General features: G+C 53.2%; 1 protein-coding gene across 1 annotated transcript in view; it reads left to right on the forward strand.

The window, feature by feature from the left end:
* The first annotated feature begins 1 nt into the window (after nucleotide 1).
* LOC105531769 (fatty-acid amide hydrolase 1) overlaps nucleotides 2-13,867 on the forward strand; it is a 19,898-nt gene continuing 6,032 nt past the window's right edge. Inside the window, exons 1-7 of the mRNA XM_011969774.1 lie at nucleotides 2-71; nucleotides 8,335-8,448; nucleotides 11,245-11,379; nucleotides 11,611-11,744; nucleotides 11,822-12,028; nucleotides 12,272-12,312; nucleotides 12,473-12,597. Coding sequence (XP_011825164.1) covers nucleotides 39-71; nucleotides 8,335-8,448; nucleotides 11,245-11,379; nucleotides 11,611-11,744; nucleotides 11,822-12,028; nucleotides 12,272-12,312; nucleotides 12,473-12,597 — 789 coding nt within the window. The 5' untranslated portion in view covers nucleotides 2-38. The remainder of the gene's footprint in view (nucleotides 72-8,334; nucleotides 8,449-11,244; nucleotides 11,380-11,610; nucleotides 11,745-11,821; nucleotides 12,029-12,271; nucleotides 12,313-12,472; nucleotides 12,598-13,867) is intronic.

Consider the following 13,867-nt stretch of genomic DNA (forward strand, 5'->3'; position numbering starts at 1 on the left):
CCCGGGCGCGACAGAGGCAGCGAGCGTGCCTGGAGAACATGGACAAGGCGGCGCAGCGCTTCCGGCTCCAGGTGACTGCCTGAGAGTGGTGGGGTGGGCGCGGCCTGAGGGTACACGCAGCAGCACTTTCAGCCGCCAGACCCGCGGAGGGACAGGGGGGCGGGCGGGCAGAGCAGATGTGTAGCTTTCCAGAATCTCTCCTCGCCCTAAGATATTCCGCACTTTCTAAGCCAGGTAGAGCCAGGGGGAGGAAAGGAAACGATAGTGTCAAGGCAGGTCGTGGAAGAGGCCTTCCCCTCACTGGGTCAAAGAGGAGTTTTGCTTTGTGCCAAAGAATCTTACTGCCTATTGGAATGCGAAAACCCAAGCGTGACAACCAGTAGGATGCTAGGGGTTGAGGACTTTGGAATCGCAGAGTGTAATGGCCAAGGGAATCTGGAGAGCTTAGAGGTGTTTTTTTTTTTGTTTTTTTGTTTGTTTGTTTGTTTGTTTGTTTGTTTTTTGAGGCGGAGTCTCGCTCCGACTCCCAGGCAAGAGTGCAGTGGCGCCATCTCGGCTTGCTGCAACTTCTGCCTCCCGGGTTCAAGCGATTCTCCTGCCTCAGCATCCCCAGTAGCTGGGATTACAGGGGCCCGCCACTATGCCCGGCTAATTTTTGCATTTTTAGTAGAGACTGGGTTTCACCATGTTGGCCAGGCTGGTCTCGAATGCCTGACCTCAGTTGATACACCTGCCTCGGCCTCCCAAAGTGTTGGGACTATAGGCGTGAGCCACCGCGCCCGGCCGAGTTTTCAAGCTTCTTGATTTGTGCATTTGGATCCTAAGAGTGAGCCAGACAGAAACTTGCCAAGTGCACAGGGAGATCTTAGCAAAGCCAGGCTAGAAGGGAAGTCTCTCTGGCTTCTGCTGCCGGCCTGTGGTGTCCAACCCCTGGCAAACCCTTTCCATGAGCAGGTTCAGTTCCAGCCCTCCCTGGGTGGTCTGTCAACAAACTTTTCTTCTCCCTGCACTGCCTCTGGATCACCTCAGTATGTGGGTTTTGGGACGTGGAAGGGCCTGGCTGAGGGTTTGGAAGACGTGGCTTGAAGAGGGGCTTTTCCTCCGGATGTGTGAAGCACAGACCCCAGGTAAAGCCAACATGCTGAACTCTGGGAAGTGGCCTTATGTGCTGAGAGAGGGAGGGCTTGCTGTGTGTGGGACCTGACAGGTGGGAAGGCTTTCCAGGTTGGGAACTGCAGGATTCAAGAGGGTGTGCCTGGGTGGGAGACAGAAAGAGTCACAGAAAATTGTGTTCAGCAGATGTTCCGCAAGTGATTTTTGATTTGGGGCAGAGCTGGAACTAGAACCTAGGTCCCTGGCTGCACTCTTCAGCCACACTTTCATGAAGAGGAACAGGAGAGAGATATGAGGAAGGCACCCTTGCATGCCAGCCCAGGGTGTAGCCTTGCATTGAAGGGGGCCAGCCCCTCCACACCTGTGGGTATTTCTCGTCAGGTGGGACGAGAGACTTAGAAAAGAAATAAGACACAGAGACAAAGTATAGAGAAAGAACAGTGGGCCCAGGGGACCCGCGCTCAGCACACGGAGGACCCGCGCCGGCACTGGTCTCTGAGTTCCCTCAGTATTTATTGATCACTACCTCTACCATCTCGGTGAGGGGGATGTGGCAGGACTATAGGGTAATGGTGGGGAGAGGGTCAGCAGGAAAACATGTGAGCAAAGGACTCTGTGTCATAAATAAGTTTAAGGAAAGGTTCTGTCCCTTGATGTGCATGTAGGCCAGATTTATGCTTGACTTTACACAAGCATCTCAGTGCAGTAAAGAGCAGTATTGCTGCCAGTATGTCTCACCTCCAGCCATAAGGCGGTTTTCTCCTATCTCAGTAAATAGAACGTATGATTGGGTTTTACACTCAGACATTCCATTCCCAGGGCGGAGCAGGAGACAGATGCCTTCCTCTTATCTCAACTGCAAAGAGGCCTTCCTCTTTCACTAATCCTCCTCAGCACAGACCCTTTACGGGTGTCGGGCTGGGGTACGGTCAGGTCTTTCCCTTCCCACGAGGCCGTATCTCAGGCTGTCTCAGTGGGGAGAAACCTTGGACAATACCTGGCTTTCTTGGGCAGAGGTCCCTGCGGCCTTCCGCAGTGCATTGTACCCGTGGGTACTTGAGATTGGAGAATGGCAATGACTTTTACCAAGCATACTGCCTTCAAACACTTTTTTAACAAAGCACATCCTGCACAGCCCTAAATCCATTAAAGCTTGAGTCAACACAGCACATGTTTCTGCGAGCACAGGGTTGGGGCTAGGGTTACAGATTAACAGCATCTCAAGGCAGAAGAATTTCTCTTAGTACAGAACAAAATGGAGTTTTTTATGTCTACTTCTTTTTACATAGACACAGAAACAGTCTGATCTCTTTCTTTTCCCCACACGTGTTGTGGTTTTGGCTGGCTGTAATGTATTAATTTACTCCAAACCATCCCTGGGGCAAAGATATCTCATATTTATTTAGTAAGATAAAAAATATATCTGGTTCCAGCCTCCACTCACCAAGCTGGCTGAAAAGTCCACCATCAGTCCATTTTTAGGGTTTCTTAGTGGGAGGGCCCTGGTGGTCAACCCAAATTGGCCATCTCCCCTACACAAGCACAGGTTCTTCACTGTCTAGTTGCCCTCTCTGGCTGGGCTCTGGAGGCCCTCCTTAGAGATCCTCCTGTTTATCCCTGGCTCTGTGCAGCCAGCTGAGTTCTGCCAGCTCCAAGAGCGGCGTGGGCAGCACTAGCAGGGATATGCTCACAGTTCTTGCCTGCAGAACTCCCCTCCTGGTTCCAAGGAATCCACCTGGCTAGCAGGGGTGTGGGATGGTAGCAGGATGGGTCTTCCTGCACTTCAACTCCAAACAGCAGCATCTGTATGGTTTTCCTCTGGAGCAACTGCTCTTCATTATTTTTACGAGCAGATTATTCCAGACAGAAGTTTTGGCTCTGAAACTTGGCTCTTTCCGGAGGAGAAGCGGAAAATTACCTTTTGGGTTTCCAATGACTGTGGTTTTGAGTAATCAGCAAAGGGGCAGGGTCCTGATTGACAATAGCTTTGTAGGCTTTGAAGGAGGAGTAAGATTTTTTGTTTTGTTTTTTGTATTTTGTTTTTTTGTTTTTTGAGACGGAATCTTGCTCTGTCGCCCAGGCTGGAGTGCAATGGTGCGATCTCGGCTCACTGCAACCTTCATCTCCCAGGTTCAAGCGATTCTCCTGCCTCAGCCTCCCGAGTAGCTGGGATTACAGGCGTCCGCCACTATGGCTGGCTAATTTTTGTATTTTTAGTAGAGACGGAGCTTCATCATGTTGGCCATGGCTGGTCTCGAACTCCTGACCTCAGGATCCACCCGCCTCAGCCTCCCAAAGTGCTGGAATTACAGGCATGAGCCACCGCGCCTGGCCAATGCCTGGCTGATTTCTGTAGTTTTAGTACAAATGGTTTCGTCACGTTGGCCAGGCTGGTCTTGAACTCTCTTTTTTTTTGAGATGGATTCTCACTTTGTTGCCCAGGCTGGAGTGTACTGGTGCAATCTCGGCTCACTGCAAGCTCTGCCTCCTGGGTTCAAGTGATTCTCCTGCCTCAGCCTCCTTGGGTAGCTGGGACTACAGATGCCTGCCACTACATCAGCTAATTTTTGCATTTTTAGTAGAGACAGGGTTTCACCATGTTGGCTAGGCTGGTCTCGAACTCCTGACCTCAGGTGATCTGCCTGCCTCGGCCTCCCAAAGGGGTGGAATTACAGGTGTAAGCCACCACTCCCGGATTCTTAGCTGTGTCCAAGGAGGACACAGCTGGATGAGGGGGTACCTAAACACCTGCATTTTCACAAAATAGTTCACCTCTCTCTGAACTCTTGGGCAACTCTAGAGAAAGGTGTGTTTCTGGTAATTCTGTTGACCCATTTTTTTCCCCACCCTGTCCCCTGAATAAGTTTTGGTATCTTTTTCTAGACTGAAGAGAAGGACCACCATCAATAGAATAGTATAGCTGGGAGAGACATCACAGAACACCTATTTATGCCCTTATGCCTTTGTACATGCACTTTTGTTTTACCCTGAATGTTTTTTCCCACATCTCCTATAACCCGCTTATCAATCCCGCTGGCACTGTGGTTCAGCAGAGAAAACAACACAGATGGAGGAGGGGCGATGCCCCCTAAGTGATTGGTAGAGTATCCCTCTCTTGAAAAATTGTGCATGCAGGTGGCCACAGGTTTAGACGTTACCTGTATACTATACTTCCCTGCATTCTCCACAAAATCAGGTTTCCACATGTTCACTGATTGGCCTCCTGGAGGTGCAGACTTACTTTGTTGTCTAGGAGAAAATGTCTCAGCTGCCTGACACTAGTTGAAGATTTAAAAATAGCTGTTAGCAACTGTGTCATTAACTGTCAACGGGGAACAACATAGGAAAGAATGAAAATGTGTGCTGAGCACGTAGGGGAGCATGTTGATAGGTGCTAGCTGCCATGCACAGGGACTCTCTGGGCACCTTGTTCACTACAAGGTGATGGTGATGGGAGATGGTGACCGGACTGTCGGGTGGCAATTACCCCAGGGTGGTGAATGCTCTGCTGATTTCGACATCCTTCTCCATACTCTTAGGCATTTTAAAAAACACAGTGAACCTATATTTATATGAGAACAAAAATAAAGCAAAAATTTAATTTTCATTGTGAGATGGGAAAGTCAAGATGCAGTACTGTGTGTATAGTATGATTCCTTTGTGTAAAAAGGAATATATATATAGACAACTGTTGACATGGTAGGTTTTTCATAAATATTTTCTTTTCCTGTAAGATTACACCGGAAACTGTTAATTATAGTTTTCCTTTATAGAGGAGGGACTGTGCAAGGGGAAGCAGGGGTGGAGGGAGTGCTCACTTTTCATTTTGTATACCTTTAAAAAATATATCAAGAGGATTATCTGGTGTGTTTGGGGAGAAATCTTGAACCCATTTTTTTCTTCTTTGTAGCTCCCTGTGTTAGAAAAAAAATCCAAACTAAGTGTTGTATCAGTTCAATGAATTCAGGGAAGTGCTCCTGATACTGAGGACATCAGGGGCAGAGGCTGTGGCATGTGCTTGGAGAGGGCGGGCACCAGGCTCTGGGGTGTGGGGGGTGGAAGGGGGCAGTGGTCCCTGGGTGGGGAGAGAGGTGCACAGGAGTCTGAGAGGAACACAGCTTGGAAGCACCTCCTGGAATATGCTCTGGAGCCTGTGGTGTGATGAGATGGGGATTTGAAGGGGAGAGGCAAGGCCTGGTTGGGTTTTGCACTGTGTGGCCATCAAGGGAAGTGTGGACTGAAGGGGCAGGACCTGGGCAGGGCAGCAGTTGGGTGGCCCCGTGTGACCCAGGTGATAAGGATGAGTCTGAGGCCTGGTGAGGGCCTTGGTTGAGGGGATGGAGAGTTGACCATTTTTCAGAGCTACTTAGCTTGGTGACTGGATGCAGGTGGGGGTGAAAGGGAGGCACCAGAAGGACACCTGTTTCCTTTCCTGAACATCTGGATGAATGGCGTGGCCTCCCCTGAGTACAGGGTACAGGATACACAAGGAGGAGATGGTTGAAAGTCGGGCAGGTGATGAGCTTAGAGGAAGGACAGGGAAGGTGGACAGGTGACAGGAATAGCCCAGTGAGCTGGTTTGGGCTCCATTGCCTCAGGCTGGGTAGGGGATCTGGGGGATATGGGATGGGTGGAGAGCCTGGAGTCAGAGGTGCATAGGGGAGGAGTAGAAGCCAGGGTAGGGGAGGAGGGTAAGAGGGGAGGGGAGGAGGGGAAGGGTAGAGGGGAGGAGGGGAAGCCAGGGGAGGGGAGAAAGGGAAGGGCAGAGGGGAGGAGGGGAAGCCAGGGGAGGGGAGGAGGGGAAGGGTAGAGGGGAGGAGGGTAAATGGGGGAGGGAAGGAGAGGAAGTAGGAAGGGGAGGAGGGGAAGCAGGCCAGGGGAGGAGGGGGAGGAGGGGGAGGGGAGGAGTAGAAGCAGGGCTTGGGGGGTGGGAGGAGTGGAAGCAGAAGGAGGGGAGGCCCTCTCCCAGAATCAGAGAGGGAAGAGAAGGTACCCAGAGCTCTGTCTCTCCCCACATCTGGCATCTTCTTATCCTTCAAATCACAGCTGACACGTGGCTTCTTCAGATAGGCCTGCCCACCCTAAGTCAGTGCCCTGTCATTTTTGTCACAGCACTCCATTTCTCTGCTGTCTCACATGTATCACGCATGATCTATCTATTATTTAATTTGTTTATTTTCTTGAATGTAGTCTCTGAAAAGGGGCCATGTCTGTCTTGGTTACCTCTAGATGCATAGCCCCTAACCTGGTCCTTGCCATACAGTAGATTTCTGGAACATGTTTGTTGACTCACTACATAAATGAGTGACAGAAGCAGTAGCAGAGAAGCAGAGGGAAACCAGGACAGTGTAGTGTCTCCAGGTCCAGGAAGAATTGAAGAGAGCAGGCGTGTGGCCTCAGTACTTTCAAAGGTCTCAGTGATATGGAGTAAGATAAAGAGGCAAGTATCTGTTGAGTTTAGCAACAAGGAAGTCTCTGGTGACCTTGACAAGAGCAGGGGAGGGTGGGGTGAGATATGGTGGCTATGACTCAGTGTTTTTTATTTTTTATTTTTATTTTTTTGAGACTGAGTTTTGCTCTTGTCACCCAGGCTGGAGTGCAGTGGCGTGATCTCGGCTCACTGCAACCTCCGCCTCTCGGGTTCAAGCGATTCTCCTGCCTCAGCCTCCCGAGTAGGTGGGATTACAAGTGTGCACCACCACGCCCGGCTAATTTTTGTATTTTTAGTAGACACGCGGAGTTTCACCATGTTGGCCAGGCTGGTCTTGAACTCCTGACCTCAAGTGATCCATCCATCTCGGCCTCCCAAAGTGCCGGGATTACAGGAATGAGCCCGCCTGGCCAACTCAGTGTTTACTCACTAACCCAATACCCTTGAGGAGAGGCCGTGCACGGTGGCTCACACCTGTAATCCCAGCACTTGGGGAGGCCAAGGTGGGGGCAGATCACTTGAGGTCAGGAGTTCGAGACCAGCCTGGCCAACATGGCTAAACCTTGTCTCTATTAAAAATACAAAAAGTTAGCCAGGCATGGTGGCAGGTGCTACTCGGAGGCTGAGGCAGGAGAATTGGTTGAATCCAGGAGGCGGAGGTTGCAGTGAACCAAAATCACACCACTGCACTCCAGCCTGGGTGACGGAGCAAGACTCTATCTCGAAAAAATAAATAAATTATTGAAACAAACAGACAAAAACAAACCCAATGCCCTGGGGAAGGAGGAAGGAGGAACTGGATGGGTGTTTGCAGTCAGGCTGACCCCAGAGACTCTGGGAGCCCTTGAGGCCTGGCAGACAGAGGTCTGCCTGCATTTGCCCAAATGTGCCTCCTCCTGGGGAGAGCTCCTCCCTCTCCATCCTTCCCATGTGCCACCCACTCACCACACTCTGTTTTATTGTCTTTATTTCTCATTGTCTAAAACCTCATCTGTTTGCCTGTCATCTGCTCACCCCGCCCCTGCCCTGTGTGAGCTCACTTGGACATGCCTTCTTGTTCATGGCTGAACCTCAGCCTAATGTGGTGCTGGGTACGGAGCAGGCGCCTAACACACATCTGTGGAATGAATGTGGAAACACTCCCTTTTGGGGTGTGGCCTTCAGTCGCAGACCCAGCCTTCCAATATGGGGTCTTCTTGTTTTTGCCCTTCCCTGCTAGAGGTTGGCAACCCCCTGGGCAGTGTTCAGAGCTGCTCTGTGGGTGTGGGGATGGCATGGGGTCAGGTGCAGGTGGATGGCTGGCGGGCAAGAAGGCACCTGTCTCTGAGCCTCAGTTTATCTGTGTAATGGGAATGGCAGTAAGACTTAATCAAAACATGGATGACATCAGCGTGGTGCTTGGCACACAGAAGGCAGCCACTGCTGGTGTATATTTGTAGTGGTTTAATCATCAGTCTGGAGCTAGGCACAGTAGCATGTGCCTGTAGTTCCAGCTACTGGGGAGGCTGAAGTGGGAGGATCGCTTGAGCCCAGGAGTTCGAGTCTAGCCTGGGCAACACAGCCAGACCCTGTCTCTAAGGGGGAAAAAAAAATACCTGGGCAGGTCGGCTCGCTGGGCACCACTTCAACAGGCTTCTGGAGGAGATAGAACTGCCTTCTCTAGGGATGGCAAACAAGGGCCTGCCCAGGCTGGGCCATGCCAGAGCTGCTGAGGCATGGGCCACTGGTGTCTGCTACAGGCTCATGAGACTTCGGTGAGTAGGGGACTGATCCGAGTTTGTCCCCCACAGAACCCAGACCTGGACTCAGAGGCGCTGCTAGCCCTGCCCCTGCCTCAGCTGGTGCAGAAGTTACACAATGGAGAGCTCTCCCCTGAGGCCGTGCTTTTCACCTATGTGGGAAAGGTAAGGCCAGCCAAGGCCAGCTCCTCCCTTTCCCCTCCCACTCTCTGCATAGGCTGTGGAGAAAACTTGGCCTGGAGTTAGTGAGAAAACCTGGCCTGGGAATTAGTCCTGCTGGGTGCCATGGTGGGACCTACAGTGCCAGGGACTGCCAGGGAAGGAAGGAACCAGAGCGTGTGTGTGTATGTGTGTGTGTGTCTGTGTGTGTGTATGTGACACTGAGCATGCTGTCTTAGCTAGTAACCTGGCTTTTAGCCCAGACTTCCCTCTCCCTCCCACCTCCACCCCATTGGTCAACAAGTCTCTGGTCTGTTCCCTTTTTTTTTTTTGAGAGGAATTTCGCTCTTGTTGCTCAGGCTGGAGTTCAATGGCGCAATCTTGGCGCACTGCAACCTCCACCGCCTGGGTTCAAGCAATTCTCCGCCTCAGCCTCCCAAGTAGCTGGGATTACAGGCTTGGGCCACTACGCCAGGCTAATTAAAACTTTTTTTTTTTTTTTTTTTTTTTTTTTGAGACGGAGTCTCGCTCTGTCGCCCAGGCTGGAATGCAGTGGCGCGATCTCGGCTCTCTGCAGCCTCCACCTCCCGGGTTCAAGTGATTCTTCTGCCTCAGCCTCCCGAGTAGCTGGGAGTACAGGCACTCGCCACCACATCCAGCTAATTTTTGTATTTTTAGTAGAGACAGGATTTCACCATGTTGGCCAGGATGGTCTGGAACTCCTGACCTCCAGTGATCCACCTGCCTCGGCCTCCGAAAGTGCTGGGGTTACAGCTGTGAGCCACTCTGCCTGGGCCCCGACTAATTTTTTGTATTTAGTAGAGACGGGGTTTCACCATGTTGATCAGGCTAGTCTCGAACTCCTGACCTCAGGTGATCCACCCGCCTCGGCCTCCCAAAGTGCTGGGATTACAGGTGTGAGCCACCATCCCCGGCCCCTTCTTTTTTTTTGAGATGGGAGTCTCGCTCTGTCACCCAGGCTGGAGTGCAGTGGCATGTTCTTGGCTCACTACAACCTCCACCTCCCGGGTTCAAGTGATTCTCATGCCTCAGCCTCCCGAGTAGCTGGGATTATAGACGTGCACCCCCATGCCTGGCTAATTTTTGTATTTTTATTTGGCCGGGCTGGTCTGGAACTCCTGACCTCAGGTGATCCTCTGAAAGTGCTGGGATTATAGGCGAGAGCCACCGCACCTGGCCTGTTCTTTTACCCAGCCCTCTCCTATATCCATCCCCTTTGGCCACCCTGGCCTGCCACCACCATCTCCCTCCATTCCCAAGCACCATCCTCCTGGTCAGTGCCCTCTTGTGTCCCCAGCTCTTCAGGCCATCTCTTGTACTCCTCCTCTGTGTGTGGCATCACCTCTGGACAAGGCCTTCTGGAGCTTGGGGTGTCAGCAGCTCTGCACTGGCTTGGGTGGGGCTCCTTTACCTGGAAGGCTGTTTCCCTCTTCTTTGCCCCTCTCCGTGCCATGGACTCCCCTGGCTGAGCCTTCAGGGCTCAAAGCAGGAGGCACCATCTTCCATTCGCCGCCTGAGGCAGGGTTTCCTCTTCCAGGCCTGCTCTCATTCTAACAGCACATTTCTCATCACAATGTCAGGCTTGTCTTCTCTATCTCTTTCCCATGTGGGGTCTTTGTGGACAGAGCTTATCTATTTGTCTTTGAAACTTAGTGCTCAACATGTTGCATCTCACATAATAAATGCTCAAGAAATATGCTTGAAAAGAAAGGGAGGGAGGGAGGAAAGAGGGAGAGACAAATTGTGCTTTGTGAGTGTGGCCTGCATGATTTCTTGAAAGGGCGTATGTGACCCCTAGGCAGGTGAATTGTCTGGGTGCAGTGTATGTGACAATGCTGTGGGGGCTGCAGCTGAGGGAGCGAGAGCATGCTGGGCTGGTGTCACTGAGAGGGGCACATACACAGTCTCAGCAGATGGTCTTGCTTCTTCCCTGTCAATGTCCCTGAAAAGGCTCCTGCCCTTCCTAGTTAATCTAGTCAATCTGGTTAGATTGGCCTTCTCTGTTCCTGCCTCGGGTACCCCAGGGACAGATTTTGCACATGCCCAAATATGGCAACACAGCCCACCCTGTTTCCCCCAGATGACCCCCAGGAGTAGGAGTATTTACTGAAAGCTGCATCCCACTCCGCCCTCACCTTTCCTTCTGTAGGACCCTGTGTGGTGCGGTTTGAGCATTGTAGGCAGATTTCCGCTATTAGCATGTTCTTCCCTTTTGTCAAGCTCCTACTCCATGTAACTTGATTATCAAATTCAAGAGTTCCTGGGTAAGGGGAGGCTTGACTGGGCTACGTGTGGGGAAGGCGTGGGGTAGAGGAGAGAGTGCTGGGCTCCGGGAGGCAGGAGTCTGGTCTAGCCCTGCTCTGTGGCGCCCTTCAGTGTGACCAGTGACGAGGGCTGCCCCTGTCTGGTTTCTGTCTGCCTCACTGGGCAGAGATGTGGCTTGGAGGAGGTGGGGGAGTGGCCAGTGATCATTTTCCTCCCAGCTCACCCCCTGCCTGGGGGGCATCTGAGGCCAGTATCTTGCTCCCTTGAGTGTCCTGGTTGTGCCCTGGTCCTGGTTGAAGGCCAGAGACAGCCAGGATGAGGCCTGGGCCAAATGTCACCAGTGAGGCAGATGCCGGGCCCTAGGTCATCCTCTGTGCCCCAGGCTCTGGGCCATGTTGCTGGTTCCCCTCTCCCTGGGTATACTTTAAAAGGCCAGTTCTATATGATGTATATTTCACCACAATGTTTTAAAAAGGCCAGCCTCCTTTTACCTTATGTCTACTTCCCCTTCCTCAGGCTTGGGAGGTGAACAAAGGGACCAACTGTGTGACATCCTATCTGGCTGACTGTGAGACTCAGCTGTCCCAGGCCCCAAGGCAGGGCCTGCTCTATGGCGTCCCTGTGAGCCTCAAGGAGTGCTTCACCTACAAGGTATGCTCTGCCTCAGCACCAGGCCTCCATTGTCGCCTCCATCCCTGCCAGCCTGCTTTGTATCTTGGATCATTTTGGGCCCTCAGAGGAGGTATCATGTCCAAAGGCCTTGCGAGGGGACACTGGTATACCTGTCTTGGCCTGTGTGACAGCTGTTAGAGTTGGCCCTGGGCTGCCCACAGGCTGTGACTCACAGATCATGTCCCTTTTGGTGCCCATCCCTCCTCCCAGGGCCAGGACTCCACGCTGGGCTTGAGCCTGAACGAAGGGGCGCCGGCGGAGTGCGACAGTGTGGTGGTGCATGTGCTGAAGCTGCAGGGTGCCGTGCCCTTCGTGCACACCAATGTGCCCCAGTCCATGTTCAGGTTGGGTCTTGGGGCGGGGTGGGGCAGGGGCACCGGTCCCAGCATGACAGGGGCTGACCCGTTCTTGCCTCCTCCAGCTATGACTGCAGTAACCCCCTCTTTGGCCAGACCGTGAACCCATGGAAGTCCTCCAAAAGCCCAGGGGGCTCCTCAGGGGGTGAAGGGGCCCTCATCGGGTCTGGAGGCTCCCCCCTGGGCTTAGGCACTGATATGGGAGGCAGCATCCGCTTCCCCTCCTCCTTCTGCGGCATCTGCGGCCTCAAGCCCACGGGGAACCGCCTCAGGTAGGGTGGGTGGAGGGCGCTTCTGGGCCCCTTGCTGTGTGACCTTGGCCTAGCTTCCAACCTCTCTGGGCTCCAGGCAGGGATTCGGTCTCCGGGGTTTTGCTGGGAGGAAGCATTACAGTACCACTGGCTGGGCATGGGTCCTAGTTTCCAAAGCGGTAAGTGTTCAGAGCTGCTCTGTGGGTGTGGGGATGGCGGCGGGTGGCCGTTTCCTGTTTCCAGCATCTTATGTTTCTTATCCAGCAAGAGTGGCCTGAAGGGCTGTGTCTATGGACAGGAGGCAGGTGAGGTCCATGGTGCTCTCCCCTAGGAGGGTGGGGGTCGGCCTGACCCGCTTGCGCCCATGCTTCTCAGGTGGCAGGGCAGTGTCTGGCCCCCAGGCTGCTCTAGGTCTGGATTCCTCCCTCCTTGTCTGCTTACTTCCCTCCCCTCTCTGCCTCACAGTGCGCCCCTCTGTGGGCCCCATGGCCCGGGACGTGGAGAGCTTGGCGCTGTGCCTGCGAGCCCTGCTGTGCGAGGACATGTTCCGCTTGGACCCCACTGTGCCTCCCTTGCCCTTCAGGGAAGAGGTGAGCAGGGCTGGGTGGGCATGGGTGTGGACTGCTGAACCTAGACAGCCACCCCAGGACTTGGAGGCCCTGTCTCCTGAGAACGGTGCCCCAGGGCTCTGAGGCCAGGGCGGGTTGCTCCTCCACAGACGGCCACCAGATGGAGCCCTTGCCTGCATTTGGAAATCCACAGGCTTTCAAAGGCGCCCAGCCTCTGCTGCTGGCACCAGGGATGCAGGAATCACTTCCCAGCCCGCTGACCTTCAGCAAACAGCGGCCTTTCTAACAGTATTCCTGTCCACATTTTGGCGAGCAGCATGCCACGCTGCCTGCAGACCCCAGCTCATGTAGCCCGTTCTTGCCAGAGGTAGGCTGAGTGAGCCGGGGTCTGCAGGCAGCGTGGCGTGCTGCTCCCCAGAATACCACCGCAACAGCCTGTTGCCGAGATAGGCTGGGCTTGTTGCTTTCTGTGGCGAGGCAGCACTGTCTTGGAAAGCCTTAGTAGCATCTCAGAGGGCAGGAAGGGTGGGGAGATCTGCTAAGATTTTGAAGTCTGGTTTAAGGTGGATCATTCAACATGGGGGTTGGTTAAGATTGGGTTGGGGTCATCATGTGATCGCCCATGTTAAGGATTGGTGGGCATAGCAGGGTGTGGATTTTGAGGCGAGAGGTGTCAGCTGATGCTTCCTGTTGAAGAGTTGATGGGTGTTTCTGGAATGAATTGGAAGGTTATTTGTGCTTATGTGTGTTATTTGGAGGAGGTGGGGGAGTGGCCAGTGATCATCTTCCTCCCGGCTCATCCCTTATTGCGGGGCATCTGAGACCAGTATTTTGCTCTCTTGAGTGTTCTGGTTGTGCCCTGGTCCTGATTCTCTCTTTCTCTGTTGGGGTCGAAGGCCAGAAACAGCCAGGTTGAGGCTGGGGCCAGATGTCCCCAGTGAGGCAGGTGCTGGGCCCTAGGTCATCCTCTGTGCCCACTCCAACACAGTGTTCAGGAGCTGTAAAGTTAGATTGGTGTAGACAGAGGAAGAGTGAAGTCACATTAATGTAGACAGTAAGCTGTGTGACGTAAGCCCCATTTCTCAGCAGTCCAGCGATTGTCTATCTTGTACAGACCTCTTGCCCTCGCCCCAGCCAAGGTTGCCTTGGAAAGGTTGAGGGTTTGTGGACAGGAAGGAGATTGGGCCTTGGTGTTTCTTGGGAGTGGGGCAGCAGGGCAGATCTGGGCTAGGTAGGGGGGCAGCAGGGCAGATCTGGGCTGGGTAGGGGGGCAGCAGGGCAGATCTGGGCT

Source organism: Mandrillus leucophaeus, unplaced genomic scaffold, assembly GCF_000951045.1.
Source record: "Mandrillus leucophaeus isolate KB7577 unplaced genomic scaffold, Mleu.le_1.0 Scaffold902, whole genome shotgun sequence".
NCBI lineage: Eukaryota > Metazoa > Chordata > Mammalia > Primates > Cercopithecidae > Mandrillus > Mandrillus leucophaeus.